The sequence below is a fragment of the Rutidosis leptorrhynchoides genome, chromosome 1 (assembly GCF_046630445.1).
Source record: "Rutidosis leptorrhynchoides isolate AG116_Rl617_1_P2 chromosome 1, CSIRO_AGI_Rlap_v1, whole genome shotgun sequence".
NCBI classification, from domain to species: domain Eukaryota; kingdom Viridiplantae; phylum Streptophyta; class Magnoliopsida; order Asterales; family Asteraceae; genus Rutidosis; species Rutidosis leptorrhynchoides.
The window spans coordinates 18909474-18931494 of record NC_092333.1 but is presented as its reverse complement, the minus strand read 5'-3'; the positions used below and the strand labels follow the sequence as shown (position 1 = coordinate 18931494).

Below are 22021 nucleotides of genomic sequence, written 5' to 3'. Positions count from 1 at the left end.
CTACGCAATTTTTTTGTGGATTATTACAAAAATATCAAGCTGGTTCAGTGCATTTAGTAAGCTGCAATTTCAGAATTTAGAGTTGGCCTTGGTTCAAATCCTGCAGCCACTACTTCTATGTTTTAGCTGTCATTTTCTTTACAGTGCTGTATCAGTAGTCAAAGTATGATACTCTAACTACAATATATACATGGAAGCTAAAAAAGAATTTTAAATTAGATATTTGCTCTACACGATATCTAAGAAGCTATTTGATTTATATAAATATTCATCGTATATTATGCTCAAGATTGGCCTCCAAAAAATCATATATTATGCTCAAGATTGGCCCCAAAAACTATGTACCAAAACTGTCCCCCTCAAACATTGTGTTCAAGATCCGCCACTACCACCGAGGATACAGTTACTACCTCCGCTTGTACCTGTACCACAAGATTTATATCATAACCACAAACAAAAAACCAGATACATATCCGAAACAAATAGATCTGAGAACATTCTTCCTTCAATTATTAAAAATATCATTTGCTGTGTGTTGTGTATTATATAATCATGCTGTATTTTCTTTTTGTTACTGAACATAAAGAGGTTGAATGCTTCAAAACCTTCAACCTCGTAACTAATTTTATTAAATACACCGATTGTGATGAACCTGCTATTATAATCCGCACTTGATCCCCTACCTACCTTACTTATACACAAATATTTCCACCTATACTTGATATCACATAGTTCGTCTACTACATGTGTTTTGGTGCAAGGATGCAAAATGATCCATTTACTCATGAGATATTGATCAAGGTCAAGTATTATGTAACTTATCCTTACCAGATTCTATGAATGGGAATGACAAAGTTGGAACTTGCAGAAAATGTATTTTAGTATAAACATCCTAAATCGATAAATTTTAATAAATTTATATTTACACATTGATTACTTCAAACCTCTACTATAAAAAAACACCGAATACTCCTTTTTGAAAACGGACCGAACCGATTTTCCAAAATCAATTTAATTAATCAGTCAACGTCGATTAATAGATCAAAATCGGATTTGTTGTTCAAACTCGGGCAAAGTCAAATTTGGTCCACATTTCAACATGAATTTACACTAGAATTTTAGAGTTTTTGAAGAAATGAACGATTGTATTTATATTTTTAGGCAATTATGTTAAAATATACGGTGATGTTTATGATTTTCTTCTATATTTACACATAGTTTTGAAACTTATTATTCAAATGTGTAAATTCGATTAATCCCCAAATTGCCGATTACTCCCTCCAAAATCCCGATTGATTACTCCCTGAGTAGCAATTTTTGCAACCTTGCTTCAAACAATACAATAATTAACCAATCTGACCTATTTTGACACTTAAAACATATTCACCAATTTGAGCAGTTACCCAATCCGCCCACTTCACCACCTCTAGTATAAATATAAAAGAAACTAAAACAAGTACCAAAAATAAAGCAGTACCTTGATTTGCTCTTAAACGAAGATGACTTCTTCACGCCTCCACTTGCACTTCTTTTTTGCTTCTTCTCGCTCATATCGTTCTGGAAAAGTTCCTTCATTTCTTCTGGTCTTGACTTATTTGAATGAGAAGATTTTTTTGATTTCTTATTTGTCCTTACAACCCTGCCAGCATCAGCTGCCTTTTTAGCACCTTTTGCTGCTTTTGCACGCCGATAAGCCAAATCAACCAGAGATATGCCATCTTTTTGTTTGTTGTTTCTTGCATTACCCTGTAAATTCTTCCACAGAAATTATGACAATGCAAATTAATTATCGATATATATAAATTCTGATAAAACTGTCATTTTAAAAATAAATGTTTCTTCTAATTTTATTTTATATTATACAGAAAGGAAACAGTGTGATGTACCCCAGCTTCTTCTGCTTCATCTTCTAACATTTCTCTAGATGCCTCAAGCTTTCTTCTCTTCTTTCTAGGAAGATTTTTCTGCAAGTACCAAAAAAGTAGTCAAACTGAATTCAACTTGTTTTTTTTTTTTTTTTTTTATAAAATCAACGGAAAAACAATAAGCACCTCATACTCTCGCTTTTTCTTGGCTTTCTTTTTACGCTCTTCAGCTTCTTCAGCACTCATCACCTTCTTCCTAGAACCTTTTTCAGTCTCCTGAGGTCCCGATTTAAAAGAAAAAAAAAAGTTAAATAACATCAACAGTGGCTCATAAACTGTCATTCAACATAATGAAAAGAATTTTTTACAAAGATTTATTCTATTACATAAGAAAAGCTACACATAATAGGGGGCATGCGACAAGCCATAAAAAAACTTACCTTTCCAGCATTAGCAACAAGTTTTTTTTCCTTCTCGGTAACAAACCAAGTCCTCTTGGGGCGAGAGAATATTTCATCTCTGTGTGTAATCATATTCTCTGCCTGTAAGTCATAGATACACAAATTATACACATATAGTAAGTATTTCAGTAAACTAGGATTACACGTAAATTTTTCACCAAACGAGATGTAAAAACAATGAAATTTAGCCATAAGAATTGATCATACAGGTCGAAAGTCACTCAAATGTGTTTTGAATGTTCAAAAACTGCAAAATCATCTTTTATAAAAAAAATGTAGCTATTCATATTCATATAATATTAATCTGTAGTAAAACCCTGCACATGCTTTAGCTTGATGATAAAATACGGCATATGAATTACCTTGTCCGCTTCCATTTCAGCCTTTCTTAGTGCCATTTCTGTTGGAGTGTGGAGACATTTAAACAAAACTGGAAAAAGTGTCACTAAAAACTGTTTCAACACTTGCACGGATGTGTTGAGCGTGCGTGTCCCAAGTTTAACAAGTAGTATTGAAGACCTTTTAACAAGTAGTATTGAAGACCTTTTATCGAAAGTCTACTCATCCGAAGAATGAGTTGAGCGTGCGTGTCCCAAATGATATTTGGCGGTAATCGAAGGTGGTTTAATGTTCTTGGTAAATTCATTGATATGAATGGAGCTTGTTCAAAGTCTCCAAGTGGGAGATTGTTGGAGTGTGGAGACATTTAAACAAAACTGGAAAAAGTGTCACTAAAAACTGTTTCAACACTTGCACGGATTTTGCAGATTTCGGTAAGCGTGAAACAGAGAAAAACAGATCAAAAACAGAGCAAATTGATTGTGCGCGGTGATGGTGCGCGGCGCGCTCCCTGCGCGCACTAGAGAAGTTTTGATCAGAAGGCTTGCTCGAAGTTTGGGAGTGTGCACGGCGCGCACGTTTAAGTGTGCACGGCGCGCACGATGTCTGGCAGCAAGTGGGCAACTTGCACACATGAGATCCGATCTTGATTGATTCTCCTTTCACTTTAGGTGCTTAGTGGGTTGCTTTACACCACTAATTGTGGCTGTGATCATGTCATTAGTGGGTGTAAAGCATGGCTAGTTGGTTTATCTTTCATGATTACTAGCACACTTGAAGATCAAGTTGTAGTTTGGTTGGTTTCTTGTTTGCTCTATATATAGAGCTCATTCATAGTCATTGTAACACACCACTCTCAAATATTCAGTAAATAAACGATCTCTAGTTGGTCCGTGGACTAAAGCAATCACAACGATTGCATATAACCACGTTATATCTTGTGTCGATTTACATTTTCGCATTTATTATCTTTCGTTCATTAAGTGGGTTGAGTGATCTTGATAGTATCACTACTCGGCTAGTAATCTTGTAGAATTACTAGCGTTGTTTGGGTCCTAATATCCTAACAATTTCTTCCCTGTATCATTTACACATCACTTAATAATCATGTTATAAAAAGTACATTAAAAAACAAAAATGCTAATGATAAAATAAATACAAACCTCTCCTCTTTAAGAATTGAAGCTACTTGATCCTCCATTTCCTCTATCATTTGACTCCATTTAGTGATTGATTGTTCCGCAACAATACGACTCTTCAGCTTTGAACCGGCCCTTTTTACCTGTGATAAAGTAGTCACATTTGGGCCCAGTGATTTTTGTCGAATATACATACAGCGACACTTTCAATAACTAAAGTATTTATAGAATACAAGTTTACTCACAATAGCTTTTAGAAGAGATAGGTCATTGTCGGTGACAAAAGTAACAGCATACCCCTCTCTACCAGCTCTAGCAGTTCTACCCACTCGATGAACATAACTATAAAAATAATAGAGTTAGAAGATTTATCACATCATGAATATAGAGACATTGAGACAGCATATAAGTGTTTGAAACCGTTTTAATTTGAAAATGGTGATTGATAGATTATCATAAGGTAATCAAAATCATACATACCATCGTTTATGTACGGTATTGTTTGCATAATATGTTGGGGTGCAAACCTATCCCACATAGGAGGGAGACAAAAACAAATGTATGTATATAAGTCTAAGGGGAAGTCCCTCTAATAACAATTGGTTTTAGAAAAGGATGGACTCTTGGGCTTATATTGCAGGACATTGTGTTTGGGCTATGCGATCTTACAAATGGCATCAGAGCTAGCGATCTTACAAATGGCATCAGAGCTAGGCTATAGCCTGATGTGGTGGACGATGGTGGCGCACCCCTGAACGCACGGTGCGACATGGCACACCCCTCAGTTTGCCAACGATAATTGAGTCATACGAAAGCAGGCCATAAAATTGTAAACATAGTGTTAAATGTCTGTTTGAAGTTCTGATAATTAAACCATGTGCAGGTTGAATGTCTCACATATTCTTACTAAATGAGAGGCTAAAAATAACATAACATGACATATAATGGAGGTAAAAAAGAGACTCGGGTAGAATGTGGCCAAAAGTATGTTAAATTAGGTTTAAAAGTAGATAATCAAATGCGTTAGAAGTGGATCAATCCAAAGATGAATATTTGAAACTTGCACTATTTCGATAATCAAAAGAATCATCTTTTTAAGCAAAGTTGATCAGAAACTATTACTAAAAACAACACCCAACGCGCGGAAATCCGAGAAGGTATGATAATAAGATAAGAGAGTGTAAACATGTAAATGATAAAGGGATAAACCGAAGCAATAAACGAGAAAGCTTACCTAGTCAGATCACGTGGGCACTCATAGTTGATAACAGTTTTAACTCCAATAATATCAAGCCCCTGTAAAAACCATTAAAGGGGTTAATATTCATTGTTGACCATTAACTTTATGTTACATCCTTCGCACCATTTTAGAAACAAATACTAATTAAAAAGTGGCAACTTACACGAGCAGCAACGTTAGTTGCAATCAAAAAATCAACTTCCTGCCTTCTAAAAAGTTCCAGGGCCTGATCAGACAATGTTCTTATGTCATACAACAGCTACAAAAATTTCTTGTTCTCTTTCTTTGATTGGTAAGTTAGAGTAGGCAATGAGAATTTGAAACTTACATCTAAACGTTGGGCCTGGGTGAGATTTCCACGAAGCTCGGCAGCTTTAAAGCCAGCTAAGCCAAATAATATTTTTAGCCTATGTGCTGCTTGTTTTGTTCCACTGTTAATAACAAGGTAAAAATCAGTTCAATATGCAGCACAAAGCAACCTCAAGTACATAGGCACACAACATTGAAGTAAACTCAATTCAAAAACAACTTGTTTTAAACCTACAAATACATACGCACTTGGTGTAAAAGTAATAGACAATTCACAAACAGTTTCCCATATAAGTTCAATAAACATATCTCCCAAAAAAAATTATCTTCGGCTCTTCGCTCACTATTTAGTCAAAATAGCATTTCAAATTTGCATGTTTAGTTACCTAAAGATGATCACTTTGGAAGTAAATGTCGTAGAACACAATGCAAGGAGAACGGCCTCTTGATTTCCTTCCCTCATTCTACGAATCCTAACAACCCTATACAAGACAAAGTGAAAAAAGATGGATATATCATAATCTGCTTTGATAAATATTGATAAATGATATATTCATAGTGATTTGAAAATTGCCCATACTCCTCGGTCAATGTTGACAGACGCTTTATGAACTTGTCAGCAGAGAGACGCAAGGGTTTGTTGAGCAATAATTTGATAAGCTCGTCGACTTGCTCAGTCATAGTGGCTGAAAACAGCATAGTCTGTCTACCTTTGTGACAAAGTCTCACCTGCGATGGTAACCCAAAGGCACAAAAAGATCTATATTAACAATGGGGGCATGCTCAATATGTTTGTTTAGGAAAAAAAAGTATTGATAATGCCAAAATACATAATGTAATTTCAGTTAACTTCAAATGTATATATAAAATATGACCAAACAATTCACAAATTTAGATGGTTTTTTATAGAATTATACTACATTTAGACCAGTTTGACTTGGTTCCTTCGGAGCTAGGTCTTTAGATATAACCCATTTGACTCATTAGAAATAAAAGTAACCCGAACTGACCCATTTATAAAAAGGTGAGAAATTGGGAACTCTAATAATCAAGACTAAAAAAGAGTAAACAGTTCAAAATTACCAGTTCACGAATCTCAGCATCAAATCCGAGCTCAAGAAGACGATCTGCTTCATCGAGGATTAAGACTGCAAGATCATCCAAATCCACAGACATTGAATTGCGTAAATGATCTATTATACGTCCAGGGGTGGCCACAACTATATCTGGCAAGGATCTCAATGCTGCTTCTTGAGCCTGATACATATTTCAAATAATATAATAATAAATAAACAAAAAAGTACAATTTGGTAATAAGATAGGCAGATTAATCACATTTATAAAAATAGGTATTGTTGTATCAAGACTCTGCTTCTGATTATCTAAATGTTAGCTCACAGTAATCAAATTAAAGTATCTAAACGGGGTTTATTAAACTGATAAGAAAATATGAGATGCTAAACATACCTTTGTTGAAAGGCCACCGACAACAAGGCAACATCTGATGTCTGTAATAAACTGGGCAAGTTTTCCAATCATGCTATGAATCCTGAATAAACATCCAAGTCATAATTATACAAAATCTAATTACAATAACAAACAAAGGAGTGCAAAAAGTTACATGACTAAAAGATAGAAATAATAACCACTAGTCCTATACATCTAGAATTGCAAGCAATAAAGTAAAATAAATGACCAGTTTATATAGTTGAACCTTTTATGTACCAAAAAGCTAAAATATCAACGACAACATTCAACCAGCATCAAATTTCAGAAGTCTTACAAACATAATACCCCATCATGGGTAGAACTGTTATTGGCCCGATGTACTAACATAAAAACTACTTGTTGAATACATAATACATTTACAAACTCTTATCAGCTTCAGTTAAAAAAGTCATCCTAATTGGAACTTCAAATATCAAATATGTAAACTTCTTCAAGTGATAACATTAGTTAAGAAAAAAACAGAATGGTAGGAAGATTCTTCAATATCCAAGAATGAATAGTTTATCAACGCCAGCTAAATAAAATAGTACTTACTGAGCAGCCAACTCTCTCGTAGGGGTAAGAATTAGGACCCTTATTGCAGGTCTATGTTTTGGACGAAACAGCAATCTCTCTAATGTAGGCAACACAAAGGCGGCTGTCTGCAAAGTATGAACCCAAAATATTGATCAATTTCAACCAAGACATATCTTTGAACTTATAATACTAGTTGGTGTGCCCGTTTAGACATAAATTTTACCCTTTTGGTCAACTAAAGATATAACGTAACTTAAATCTACCCATAAATAAGTATATGGGTCAAAATTCCCGCCTCAATTGATACAAATATGTAACATACCTTCCCAGAGCCAGTAATTGCGCTACCACATATGTCACGTCCAGTAAGCGCCAAAGGTATACATGCTGCCTAGAGATTATACAATAAACATTCAGCATATGACATGAGTGTGAATATATGACAATCAATATGTCAGTAGATGATTATAATTTATAACCTGAATAGGTGTTGGCTTGCTGTATCCCAAGGCTTCACAAGCTCGAAGCAATGGCCTAGAAAGGTGGAGATCCATGAACGAATTTGCATGAAATTTAACGCCAACTGCCTTTGAAAAGAACAATTTACTATCCTCACCCCCTGCTGTAGGAGGAACATCGTCATCGTCTTCTTCAGGTTTAAAATCTTCCTATAGTTTGCAATCAGTTAGTTCAAAATCGTGCCTTATAACACTATCACTTCCTTATAATAATTACAACTCTCATTCACATAGCATAAATCACCAACCTTTTCACAACTATACCATATAAGATATGTTGCTATTTGCAACATGTAAATGAGTTTCATAGAGTAAGTATTTTAGCTCTAGTTACAAGTCTTTATGTGGATATAAATAAACACTACTGACCTGCCGATCTGGCTCCGAATCAGAAGATCCATCATCATTATCAGCCTCCTCATTCTCCGGTACCGTTTCAACATGACTACGTTGTTGTACAAACTTTGAGATTTTTTCATCGATTGAAGTAGTGCTACGACGAGCATGTTCTTCCGCAACCGATTCGGTATAGGACGAAAAATCCCATGGAGATTGTGTCTTTATTTTACTTTTTACTTTTTCTTCTACATCACTGGTTTCTTCTTCATCTTCTCCATCACTATTTATATCTTCATAGTCAATTTCTTCATCACTAGGTGGCTCAAATGCAAACTCTGAATCCATCATTATTAAGCTTTGTAGAAAAAACCTGGCCTTGCTTAACCTAATACTTTTAGGTATCAGAATAAACTTACATTAATACTAAATACTTACAGTAAATCAATAAATGAAACATATATGTCCTTATAATAACCATCACTATTAGGTTATGTAGAGCAGAGCTAACCTAGCATAACCAATTAACTAGAAGTGTCAAGTTCAAACTTAAATTAAATCTTAAAGTAAATAAAAGGTGTTTAATAATTGGAGGAATATCAGACATAATCTAGTTTTCAATTAGACACAAAAATAAAAGTATGCAATAAATAAATGCTATTATTGGTTAATAAATTATCTAGCAATGTGATTTTAACGGCACACAAACGAAGCTAACCTTGATGCAAATCAATTGAAAAGATAAACCGCAAACCAGACCGGTGAAAAGGTCAGGCGGTCAGGCGGTCGGGCGGGAGAGATGAATTGGAGTGGTGCGTAGGAACGCGAAAGAAGAGACTACATGCAAAGGGTTTTAAGGTTTCGTTTTCTTGTTTCAACTGCTGAACTGCATGGTGCTCGTTCCTAAATGGGCTTCAAGCCCTTTAAGGAAACCTTAAAATAATAGGCTCTAATTAAAAGTTGGCCATTTCCTTAGGGCTCATTAATAAAACTACCCAACACCAAATACTTTTTTTTCCCACTACTAGTGTCAACATTACTATTTTGAGATGTTCGATTTTAAGTGTCCGCTTTGTATTTTAATCGAGGATCAAAAGAGGTTATTCTGGATGGATAGAGAAGATTCTTTTATCGAGGAAAATGAAATTAATGATATTTTTTAAGTGTGTGTAAAAGGTAAGTAGTGATTTGTAATGGAATGGAGTTGGTAATAATACAACCTTCAAATTTCTCAACCAAAGTAGCCCACCACTTATATAGTTCACCATATAGTTCAAAACCATATAACAATATTACATTCATAAGTTTTTTTTATTTCATAAAAGACGGGTGTAATCTACATGCATTACCTAATAGGAAGATTTAAATCCAAATATAACATTACATATGTTGTTGTATAAATGTATGTATGATGTGTGATTTGCTATTTGAACTTGTGCTTTCTACACGCATGTGCTTTATGGACATTTCCTTTTCGTATCTTTATAATCAATCGTTTGGGAAATGCATAAAATTTCAAAAACCTCCAACAGTTTCATTCTTCATCAATAAAACATCATCTACTTCCCCTAGAACTCAATATAATATCATCCATTTCCAATTGAACTTCTTTTGATTGATCAATTAAAGCACGATATGAACATTTGATTTAAGACAATTCAAGTATAACAGGGGACACTTATTATCTTATTATATAAGATGTAGGTACTAACAAATATTATATATTACAAAAAACAAAATCTCACATAATAATAATACAATTGAAAATAGAAAAAGAGCTCGTTCGAGACCTCTGTATAACTACAGTTACAAAAAAAAAAAAAAAAAAAAAAAAAAAAAAAAAAAAAAAAGAATTTTGTTCTAATTTTTTGTTAGCATACTAATGAAACAACTTTAAAACATACTAATGGAATGCGAAAAGATTACATAGATTAAGATAACACAACCCTTCTCGTTTCGTCATGTACCAGGTTGTACTTCGTTGAGACGATTAATTTCCTTTTCCCAGTTTATACCATTCATTTGACGTCCAAATGGTACTATCAGGTTATACTTGAAAACCTGCAAGAATGATCACTTGAGTGAGTCTCGGTACCAAAAGCGACAAATTTAAGATTACCTTCAGATCAAAGGACTTTTTGGGATGGGAATGAATGAAGCGGGGTGAAGGAATGGTCAATTCATCGACCTATGATTTGTTCAAGTATTGTTAAAGGAAGACTTATGGTGTTGACTGTTGATCTGATTTGCTTTCATACAATTCAGAAGCAGAGGCGGGGTTATTTCATCGAGGGGGCAACAAATTGTTTTTTCTTACTTTTATGAAGGTACAAAAATTATAGTAATATCAATAATACCCTTACTAATGACCAAAAGATCATATATGCGGCCGGCCTGTTAAACAGGTGAATTTCGGGCTTAGGCAAATTGGGGTTACCTTGATTGTCAAATTGGGTAACATAGGTTACATTTTCGGGCCATTTGCCCTTAAGTAAATAGCGGTGATAACTAACCTTATTATTGATACTGCGCAATTGAGCTTTCAAAGAATTTGAATATTCATCCCATTTGAACATATCTCCATTCTCTTTGCAAATCCAAGCTTTCTTTAAAGTTATCCGCCATGTAGCAATGTCGCCCCTGATTTCTTTATTAAGTTCAACCCACTCGGGGGCACAATTATTTTTAGAAAGTATTCGGTATAATGTGTCCTCAGCTGGATCAGCATGAGGATTACTATCTAAGTTTAGCGGTTTGCCTTTCCCCGGTAAGTTTTCAAAATGGCCTTCTTCCATAGATCGCCAAATTCTTTGTTCCACAACATTGATAATGTCTGTTTCTGACCTGATCATATTTACTAATAACGTTATAACGTATCCGATGACTTAGCGGTTTTATATTTACTAATGTCTGTTGATAACTTAGCGGTTTGATAAACGTTTACAATTAATTTTTTATTATTGTTTTTATCCGACGAATGAATCCAGAATGAGGCCTGACCAAACTAAAAAAATCCTAAACAAAACGGCCTCGGGTGAGTAGCTACAAAAATATGTTTTAACTAGGATATACTTTATCATAATTGATGCTTAGTTTACTAGCAAAGGATTCTAACTAGGATGCACTTTATCATAATGCTTAGGTTTATCCTTCTTCAAAATGGAGAGTAACATTCGACAATATTTACTCGAGTAAACACATTTATTGCTCAAATTTTAAAGCTTTAAAACCCCTAATATAAACTGCAATCCGATACCAAATTTACAATTGAAGGATAATTTGCAAAGTTATGTTCGACTAAGCTAATACTCGAAACATTAATACGAAACTAAGACCATGTATGCGAATGATAATAAAAAAATAAAATATTTCATAAAGAGTTTGCAAAATCCGCACACGAATTGTTTGTGGGAGTACTTCTATAAAAATAAAAAGGTATAAGTAATAGTAACATAAAAAAAAAAAAAAAAAAAAAGGTACCTGACATTATTACGTTGACCACGGAGTTCAGGGGGTAATTTACGGTCGTTAACGGAATCTATAACACCCGATAAACGATCATCAAACATCTTCTTTTTGTTGTTATTAGACGAAGAAGATGATGAACCCCACCTAACAAGGTTCGAAATAGAGTAAGGTAATGTTGATGAAGAATAATTTGTGATCCGAATCACTTTTAGGAGTCGAATCGCCATCACCGTCGTCGGATTAACGTTTTTCGTTAGCGATGATGAATAATCGGCTGAGTTCAACTCTGTTTTCTACGTGGCGAGTTATGCATCTCATTGTTTCATTTTATTTTATTATATTTTTGAATATATATTTTGTTAGATTTAATGAAGCACTTTTTTTTTTTGGAAGGGTAAAGTAATTTTTTAATTCTTTTTCTTTAATTTTTTTAAAAACACATTAAGATGACGTAAAAAATATGAACATTTAAAAAAGGACAAAATTGCCTATTTCGTCCTTGTATTTTTTACTTTTTACCCGTTTCATCCCTATATTTTATGTTTTGCATTTTTCATCCTTAAAAGCATTTTAAAGTCCCAATTTCATTCCTCACTCTAACGAAGGTTAACTGAGTCCGTTAAAACTATTTACAGGGACTATCCACGTAATCTCTAACTAATTAAAAAAAAGAGAGACAAAAGCCAAATGGCTAAAACTTCTTGTATGACCAAGCAAAGCTCTCTGGCAAGTCTTTTCCTCTTAGTTCTGCTGACCATCTCTTAACGTCTTAACGATTAATTGGTCACAAACATCGAAAATTTTCGAATCAGACACGGATCAAATGTATCGATATTAATGTTAATTTGATTTAATAACTTCTGACCTTTGAGGCGAACTCCATTGTGCTAGACATGATGTACACGTATGAGATGTGGATGCTCGATTCGGTATTTATCCGTTTAGTACCGATTTTTAATTCGTTTGAACTTTGAACTTGAAACATGGTAAGTATATTGGAGATATAATATAGATGTTATGGTAACTAACTACCAATCTGTGACAGGACTAAACAACCAATACTAACACTATGCAATAGACAATAAAAACATGGGACAATTGTGCAAACGTATATGCTACAATACATAAATGATACAAACCCATACTGTGCAAACGTATATGCTACAATACATAAACGAATGATTATATTTTGTACAGTAACAATACATACATATATTTTATACGGTAAGTAGATCTACTAAGTAACAATACTAATAAAAGATCTACTTACCATATAAGCTAATCTTTATATCGATACGTTTGATCCGTGTCTCGTGACTGATTCGAAAATTTTCGATGTTTGTTACCAATTAATCGTTAAGGCGTTAAGAGATGGTTAGGAGAACTAAGAGGAAAAGACTTGCCATAGAGTTTTGCTTGGTCATACAAGAGGTTTTTAGCCATTTCGCTTTCGTTTTTTTTAATTAGTTAATGATTTCGTGGATAGTCCCTGTGAATAGTTTTAACGGACTCAGTTAACCTTCGTTAGAGTGAGGGATGAAATTGGGACTTTAAAATGCTTTTAAGGATGAAAAATACAGAAAATAAAATACAGGGATGAAACGGGCAAAAAGTGAAAAATACGAGGATAAAATAGACAATTTTGTCTTTAAAAAGGATATTTTGTGATAAATGCTTATTTTTTTATGAGAAAATGTTCGAAGAAATAACATTCATCGATAAATGTTACTCCTGATAACATTCATCGTGAGTCATGTTATTCTTCGAGTGTTTTTTAAGGGTTTAAATATTAGATTTTAGAAATAAAGGTTTAGAAATTAAGGTTTAATATATAGATTTATGATTATATTGAGTTTTTAACACGATTTAGAGTTAAGGATTTAAGAACTAATCCCAAAATACTAAACCTTAAACTAGATAAAATTTGAAAAAACTTCACATGACCCTATATTTTGTTATATTGTACACTTAGGGTGTGTTTGGGTGACGAGCTTGTTGGAGCTTATGAGAGCTTATAGGAGTTTGAGCTTATGATTTTAATAAGCTCCAAGTCATAAGCTTCGTTTGGTAGAGAAAAAAAGTAGAGCTTATGAAAATCATAAGCTCTGAAAAAATAAGCTACCTTTGGTAGCTTATGAAAAAAAATAGAGCTTATGAACTGAAAAATAAGTTCCAGCTAGTTTACCAAACACTTATAAAAAATAATATGCTCCAGCTACCAGCTTAAAAAATAAGCTCCAGCTCCAGCTCTATCTCGTAAGCTCCAGCTCCAGCTACAAGCTCAAGCTCCAGCTACTTTCATCCAAACACACCCTTAAATATTAAATATTAAATATTAAATATTAAATGTTAGCAACTTTGTCTTTTTCTGAATTTTATCTTTTAAAAGAAACATTATTTATTTAACCACTCCAATTTGTTTCCCTTGTTTCTATTAGTTTCTCCTTTAACTTATCAAACTGATACCTCCTACTAAAAGTTAAATTAATTAACACTACAACGATGACATCATACTGACCATACTGACGTCAGCAATTTCATCTTTTCTGAATATTTTTAGAGAATCATTGGTTTATTTACCCACTTCAATCGATTTCTTTTTCTTATATCATTTTTCTTCTTTTAGTCTATCAAATCAAGAATAACGATATAAAACTTCATAAAAAAAATTAAAAAAAAATACTAACTTGTAATATAAAGTGCCCTAAAACTTGAAATATGATTTATCTAATTGCACACGTCAGGATTATTCTTCATATACTCTGTATGCTCTCGTTCGTTGGTTCATTCAGGCAATTAGGTTTGACGGTGTCTTATATTAATATTAACTAGCTTAAGACCCGCGAATTTGCGGGTTTTTTTTAGGGACGAATTAAAATTGAGTTGTAGGAATAATTATAATTATATTTTATATAGTACTCCGTATTTGTTAGGTTGTATTTAATCGAACCGAATAACTTAAATTCAAAATTATACAAAAAAATATTATCTGGATTATGTGGTTGATTGTGAAATGAATTACCATGAAAACTCAATGTGGAACACCTCATTAAGACTTTAAAAGTCAATATTCAAGTGGTCTCAACACATGTACTTTTTAGGCACTAGTAAGAAGATGCATAGGTAAGAAAAAATTAACTACTTATTCTTTAACAATTGGACTATACATTATTTTATATGGTTCTATCACTTAAAAGCACATTTTCACAATATTGACTTTGGTGTATTTATCACAAGTCAAAGAACTATACAATGTGATAATCATGCAACAGGTCCCCAAATGGGTCCAAAAAGAGCATAGAATTTGCCAAATGGTTCAACTTTTACACATACATTCAGGCACCGAAAATGTTATTAGTCTCTGTATCTCCTCTTACCTCTTGGCTGTGGTTGCCCCATGAAATTAATTGACCTTGTGAAAAAAAATTTTGAGTCCAACATATGCTCGAGCCCCTTAAAAAACACAGAGTCAGTATAATTGACTGAAAGCTGCAAAAATTGCAAAAATTCAAGATATATACCTACAAGGCTTGTACCCATATGACCATGATAAGAGGGTAGAAAAACATCACTACTTAATGATACAATATAGTCGATTGTTGTCAAGATAGTACTGTTTTTGTAGTGGTCGAGGTCACCATCTCGAGCCAACATCTCCTTTTTCACCACATTATCAAACTCCGCTTGTAATGGCAAAATGGCTCGATCACCACCAAACGGCTTTCTCCCAGCAATATACACTCTAGCATTTGCTGGCTTCACTATCAAGTTATAACCTAAAAAGCAAATAAAACATTTTAGTTTAATATTCTCTAACATCTCCAGCATATGTTGGAGAACTGTTAATTTAAGATGAAGAAGCTATTTTAATTTGTATCAACTGTTCAGAAAAAGCCTTCCATAACGTTTAGTTTACCTTAGAAGCTATACCAATTGCTTCTAACACATTATAAAGCAACTACATTAGCATTTAAAATAACACATCAACTTCAAAAAATGTTTTATAACTACATTAGCCTTTAAAATAACACATCAACTTCAAAACATGTTTCATAACGCTCAAAGGTTTTATACTTATGATCATGTACAGTTATATCCCATAATATGTGTAACATATATTTGATTATTTGTGTTGGTTTACAATGAACATCAAGACTAGTCATGTCCGTTCGTACATCAAATTTACATAAAGGTACTGTTTTTATAAAATATCCATTTGAGATAGAATCAGAATATTTTGCTCAATATTTCTTTGCAATTATCGAAATTTAAAAAACAGATATAGCACATAATTTTAGATTATACCCCATGTTATATGTTATCATCTATCTTACTTTTCCTAAGAACACTTTCAGTATAGTTTTATAACTAATACATGATAAATAGAGGTAGAAAAAAAATGGTTAGGTTTGGCAAATTGGTTATCGAGTGAAACTATTTTGGTTTATAGCAGAGGGGTCGGTTCTTAAAACTTATTAAAAAGTAGAAACAATGCAGTACCAAAATTATGTAGTGCGCACTATCGTAAATGTCTTACCAACACCGGTTGCACTGTAGCAGGAAAAAAAGAGGGTAAACTGCTTAAGCTTTACTGTTGTTCCAAAAAAAAGCACCGGTTGCACCGTAGCAGAAAACTAAACCGTTCCTTCGTTGTAGAACTGCTTCATCAAGCTCCGATGTTCTGTTAAATTAAAACAATGGTTCATGTACACATCCCACTTGCCAATAATGGGTGGGTTGGATAATCGGTCAAAAACGGTAAAACTGCATTTACAGGCACAATCTTTATGTCATAGTTCATGAGTTAAGCACGATTTCAAAACACTATTATCAGTTTAGTTTAATATAAAAAGCAACACATATTAAACCAAATCAGCAACTTATAAATATACATAATAGCTTCAGTAAGGTGTAAAATTGGATATGACGCAAACATTTATCTAACACCACACCAATAATTGGTAGGAAACATAATATTATATACTTACGAAATGGAATAAACTTCAAGTTGGAAGCTTAATCTGGACATGAGGCGTCAAAAGTTAAATGGCGGCCACAAAGTCTTTTAAGACTGAGATAATCGTTCTCGTTTGCGAATATTGTCAAGTAAACTTCTTTTTGATAAACAATACATACACATGATCTTGAACCAGCTTCTTTTTCTTTCTTACTTAATGGCCTTAATCTTACAAAAATCCTACTACCCACATTATCCCGTTTCACAGTGGCATCAACACATGTATCCGCTTTCGTATGCGGCCCACATTGGGTTTCCCCATTGACAACTTTTTAGTCACACGCCCGTTACTGGGTTTCCCCATACGTCCCAACAAATAATCGATAACGTTATAGAGTTTCAATTTAGTAGTGTTGGACCAGTTAGAAATACTACCTGAATCACGTAATTCCTAAATCTTTCTTGGAATCTGAATTCACCTTTAAATTCACACGACACATCTCTTCAGAACTATGCACTGTAGGCACTTGATTGAACTCACTGAAAGGATGCTAAATCTTTCAGCATTTTGTGAAGAAACATCCTGAATAATTAACAGAAACAACTGTAAGGGACTTATATTAATTAACACTTGTATGAATCTGAACATGTTTATTCTCCAAAGTTACAAATGTGTCCAAAACTACCCTTTTGGATTTCTTTTTGCAAAAAACCTCGTTACTAAATCGACCTAAATGTTAGTGATTGAACAAAGAATTGGCCGACCCATTTGACTTTTAACACTACTGTTAAAAGAATTTGACAACCCAGGTTTGAACCCGACCCGCCCAACACATTCAGTTTGCGACTTCAAATACAAACCCATCTATGAAAGCAAATATAGTTGACCACTTTTGTTAACTTACCATTGCTGCTACCCAATCTAAGAATGACATTTAGGTGGTCTCATGAGTCATAATTAGAACTCATGAGAACTTATAGAACTGATATGCTACCAATCTCTGTTATGAAACTAAAAACTTCATTGAAATTTCTTATAAAATATCAAAGTGCTAATAAGTCATCTAAATGAGTGCTCGAAGCCTTTAAATGATATTGATAATTTCATATCCAATTTCAATATAGTATTTGGAAAAGAAGCAAACCTTAGTCAGTCACTTTTTATAGACCTTCTATCCAAAATCAAAGAGATAAAACTACTGGATGAAAATCAGTTCAAAAACAATTTAAAAAACTCATCCAATTACAATACATTCCTTCATATATCGAAATCAAAAAGATAAATCTAAAACTTAAAATCAAAATCAATTCAGAAAATAACCAAACCCTAATCGAATTTCAAAATATATGGATCCATAACAATGAATTAATCTTATTTGATATAAACCAGAAATCAGCAATAAAGTATCTCAAAAAATATACCATCGCTGCCGCCGGAAGATTCGTCAATAAGAAAAAAAAACAACAAAACCCCTATTTTGACGACGAAGATGACTTTCTATAAATCCTAATTTTATGATCACTTCAATCAATTATTCATGATTCTGCAACTAATATTGTTTAATTTCTTCGATCAATTGATTGTATGCATCGAGCCAATTCAGATATACTTACCTTTTGATTCTAACATGGTCGCTGATGATTAACAATGGATTGTTCAGCAGAAATCAACCCGCTATCCTTGGTTGATACACTTTTTTCGGTTAGATTATTGAAAAAAGATGGAAGTAGAATGAAGGTTGTAGTTTTTGCCCTAATTCTGTGTGTTGCGACTCATGTAGCGACTCAATTGAAACCCCTAAATTTTTGAAAAAAGCCGTCACCTTTTTGTCTCAAGGGTATTATTGTAATCAAACAATTTAAGCTAAGATTTATGAGTTCATTAAAATTAGAAAAAAAATTAAGGGGTAGATCATTGATGATTAATTTAATGAGTGGTTAAGATTAGTTTAGCTTCTTTAAAATGATCTATTTTAACTTTGTTATTATAATATAAAGAGATATTAATATATTAATTTAATATTCATATGTTTTTATTTTTATAGTTTCTTCGCGTTGAGGTACTATCTTTTTCTTTTGTTTTCACGATTGATTAATTAAGTTAATTATTGTAGTAATTATTTTTTAAATAATAATGCTGCAATATTTACATATTAACTAATAGACAAAAGTTACGAATAGTATCAGGGGCATTTTCGACTTTTTGCTTTTTTTTTAAATTTTAACTAAATTTCATCTTACTAACAAAGGCCCCCACACTTTTTTGAAAAATTCAAATCGACCCCCCAAACAGGGGGTAAAGTGTCAAATAACCATTTTCATAAAAAATCTTAAATAAACTCCACCCAAATATTCAACGGGTCATATCTTCTCGCTCGCAACGAGTTAAATTTTTCCGACACCATCGTTAAACTCGAAATAATTTTAGGAACACAATATCGCTAGCTATATGCAAAATGGACGCTTTTTAAAAAACACTAAATATTTGGGGTACTTTTCATACACGTTGATTTTGCGTTAAATTTTTAAAAGTCGACAATTCCATAGCGAAACGCGGTGATGCACATATATTGTTAATTTAAAATAACATTTAAATCTCTCACGTATTATACCTTTTAGTTCGACTCGAGTTGCGCTTCAACGACATCATCGTTAGCCACAAAATAATTTTACTAAACGCAATAAAATACATTAAAAATCGAACCCCCGGCGCGAAGCGATGGTTCAATAACTAGTAAGAGACCAATTATCAATTGCTTTAAGATCTTTCTAAAAACGATACTACTTTACTCTAAATTTAACAAATTAACCTTTAAACTCTTTTTAACCTTGCATGTGATGTCACAAGTATATTGTGTACTCTTTGAACAAAAAGTAAAATCTCTCTCTGACGTGGCAAGATCAGTCTTGACCTTCATTAACCCTATGTTAGATTAGTGTGTCAGATTTTTGTAAGGTTCATCAATTTTTATTTTTTTTATTTTACATAAAGATAATAAAAAAATACTATACATAAAATAATAAAAATAAAAAAGGACAAAATTTCACTCCTCGTCCCTGAAGTTTACCTCAAATTTGACTTCTCGTCATTTTCCCATTTTTTCTGCATTCCTCGTCCTTACTATTTAAAGGTTCTACATTCCCCGTCCTTTTCACGTTATTTTCTACTATTAAGTCATGTCATGTGACAAGCATGTGAGGGTAAAAAGGTCATTTTACATTTGATCACGACCTTATTAAATAAGGCTTGTACTAAATGTTATAGATCATCGTCATCATCATCATCATCATTTTTTTTCACCATAAATATCAAAATTTGATTACCTCATTAGAACCTGAAATTGAAGCTAGATCTAGTATCCTTATCACCACGGGAATATGAAACAATCCTCAAAACATATTTACAGTCCCTGGGGTGGCTGAAAAGTGAATGTTTTGGCCAGATAGTGGTTCTAGTGATGTTGGTTCTGACGATGGTGGTTAGGGCGATGGTGGTTTAACGATGGTGGTTCCGCTTATGTTGAAAATGACATCTGATAGTGGTGGCAGAGGTGATGAATCAGCAGAGGGTTTCGAGCAGGTTTATTTCGATTTGTGTATAGATTTCGTTTTTTGTTCAATTTTGCGAAAATAGCCATTCGTCTTTGTATTGTTTCTTTTTTGTTCAATTTTTTGGTGTTTAGATTATTAAGTGGTGGTACCGTGAATGTAGAAATACCAACGGAGAAAGAAACCATGACCGTGAAACCACAACTAATATCCACGACTTCAGTCCCAAATCACCGAACATCTACCATAAACAACATTTTGACAACAATAAACCACGATCATTTCAAAGGCTACCAAAAACCATGATCATTAGCAAAACTACCAAAAATCAGTCAAAGATCTTCGATGAAACTCACCATTATCCATCGAACAACAACCAACGACCAAATGACCACCTACACCCTCGAAAAACCACCATACAACACCAAAACCCTCGAAAAGTCATCTTACATCACCCAACCAATTGAAATTCTTCAACCATCAATCTAGCACCCATCACGAGCCACCAGAAATACACCTACACATCTACACCCCTTTACTTCCTTTTACCACATTAATCAAAAACTACTTTTTTAACCTCACTGTTGTAGTGACCCGAACTTTTCCATGTTTATATATATTAATTGAGATTGATGTTTACATGATTAAATGTTTCCAACATGTTAAGCAATCAAACTTGTTAAGACTTGATTAATTGAAATAGGTTTCATATAGACAATTGACCACCCAAGTTGACCGGTGATTCACGAACGTTAAAACTTGTAAAAAAACTATATGATGACATATATATGGTTATATATATAGTTAACATGATATTATGATAAGTAAACATATCATTAATTATATTAACAATGAACTACATATGTAAAAACAAGACTACTAACTTAATGATTTTGAAACGAGACATATATGTAACGTTTATCGTTGTAACGACATTTAATGTATATATATCATATTAAGAGATATTCGTACATCATAATATCATGATAATATAATAATTTAAAATCTCTTTTGTTATTATAAACATTGGGTTAACAACATTTAACAAGATCGTTAACCTAAAGGTTTCAAAACAACACTTACATGTAACGACTAACGATGACTTAACGACTCAGTTAAAATGTATATACATGTAGTGTTTTAATATGTATTTATACACTTTTGAAAGACTTCAATACACTTATCAAAATACTTCTACTTAACAAAAATGCTTACAATTACATTCTCGTTCAGTTTCATCAACAATTCTACTCGTATGCACCCGTATTCGTACTCGTACAATACACAGCTTTTAGATGTATGTACTATTGGTATATACACTCCAATGATCAGCTCTTAGCAGCCCATGTGAGTCACCTAACACATGTGGGAACCATCATTTGGCAACTAGCATGAAATATCTCATAAGATTACAAAAATATGAGTAATCATTCATGACTTATTTACATGAAAACAAAATTACATATCCTTTATATCTAATCCATACACCAACGACCAAAAACACCTACAAACACTTTCATTCTTCAATTTTCTTCATCTAATTGAACTCTCTCAAGTTCTATCTTCAAGTTCTAAGTGTTCTTCATAAATTCCAAAAGTTCTAGTTTCATAAAATCAAGAATACTTTCAAGTTTGCTAGCTCACTTCCAATCTTGTAAGGTGATCATCCAACCTCAAGAAATCTTTGTTTCTTACAGTAGGTTATCATTCTAATACAAGGTAATAATCATATTCAAACTTTGGTTCAATTTCTATAACTATAACAATCTTATTTCAAGTGATGATCTTACTTGAACTTGTTTTCGTGTCATGATT

At 33.1% G+C, this 22021-nt stretch overlaps 2 protein-coding genes and 1 long non-coding RNA gene across 3 annotated transcripts; all 3 read right to left on the bottom strand.

Moving 5' to 3' along the window:
* Positions 1-1252: 1252 nt before the first annotated feature.
* Positions 1253-8583, bottom strand: LOC139845164 (DEAD-box ATP-dependent RNA helicase 28-like). Its single transcript, XM_071835431.1, has 20 exons — positions 8266-8583; positions 7858-8046; positions 7701-7769; positions 7397-7503; positions 6821-6902; positions 6437-6610; positions 5934-6082; positions 5740-5835; positions 5373-5475; positions 5208-5270; positions 5039-5100; positions 4050-4146; positions 3829-3947; positions 3543-3547; positions 2689-2726; positions 2306-2407; positions 2052-2138; positions 1887-1964; positions 1478-1746; positions 1253-1328 (listed from the first exon to the last, which is right to left on the bottom strand). The coding sequence occupies exons 1-20, from the start codon at positions 8581-8583 to the stop codon at positions 1253-1255; spliced, it is 2283 nt and encodes a 760-aa protein (XP_071691532.1).
* A 1390-nt stretch (positions 8584-9973) lies between these two features.
* LOC139845071 (uncharacterized) lies at positions 9974-11927 on the bottom strand. Its single transcript, XM_071835324.1, has 4 exons — positions 11713-11927; positions 10746-11076; positions 10200-10293; positions 9974-10032 (listed from the first exon to the last, which is right to left on the bottom strand). The coding sequence occupies exons 1-4, from the start codon at positions 11925-11927 to the stop codon at positions 9974-9976; spliced, it is 699 nt and encodes a 232-aa protein (XP_071691425.1).
* A 3426-nt stretch (positions 11928-15353) lies between these two features.
* LOC139857245 (uncharacterized) lies at positions 15354-17086 on the bottom strand. Its single transcript, XR_011762421.1, has 3 exons — positions 16689-17086; positions 16238-16381; positions 15354-15476 (listed from the first exon to the last, which is right to left on the bottom strand). It is a non-coding gene; the product is annotated as an uncharacterized lncRNA (long non-coding RNA).
* Positions 17087-22021: the final 4935 nt, after the last annotated feature.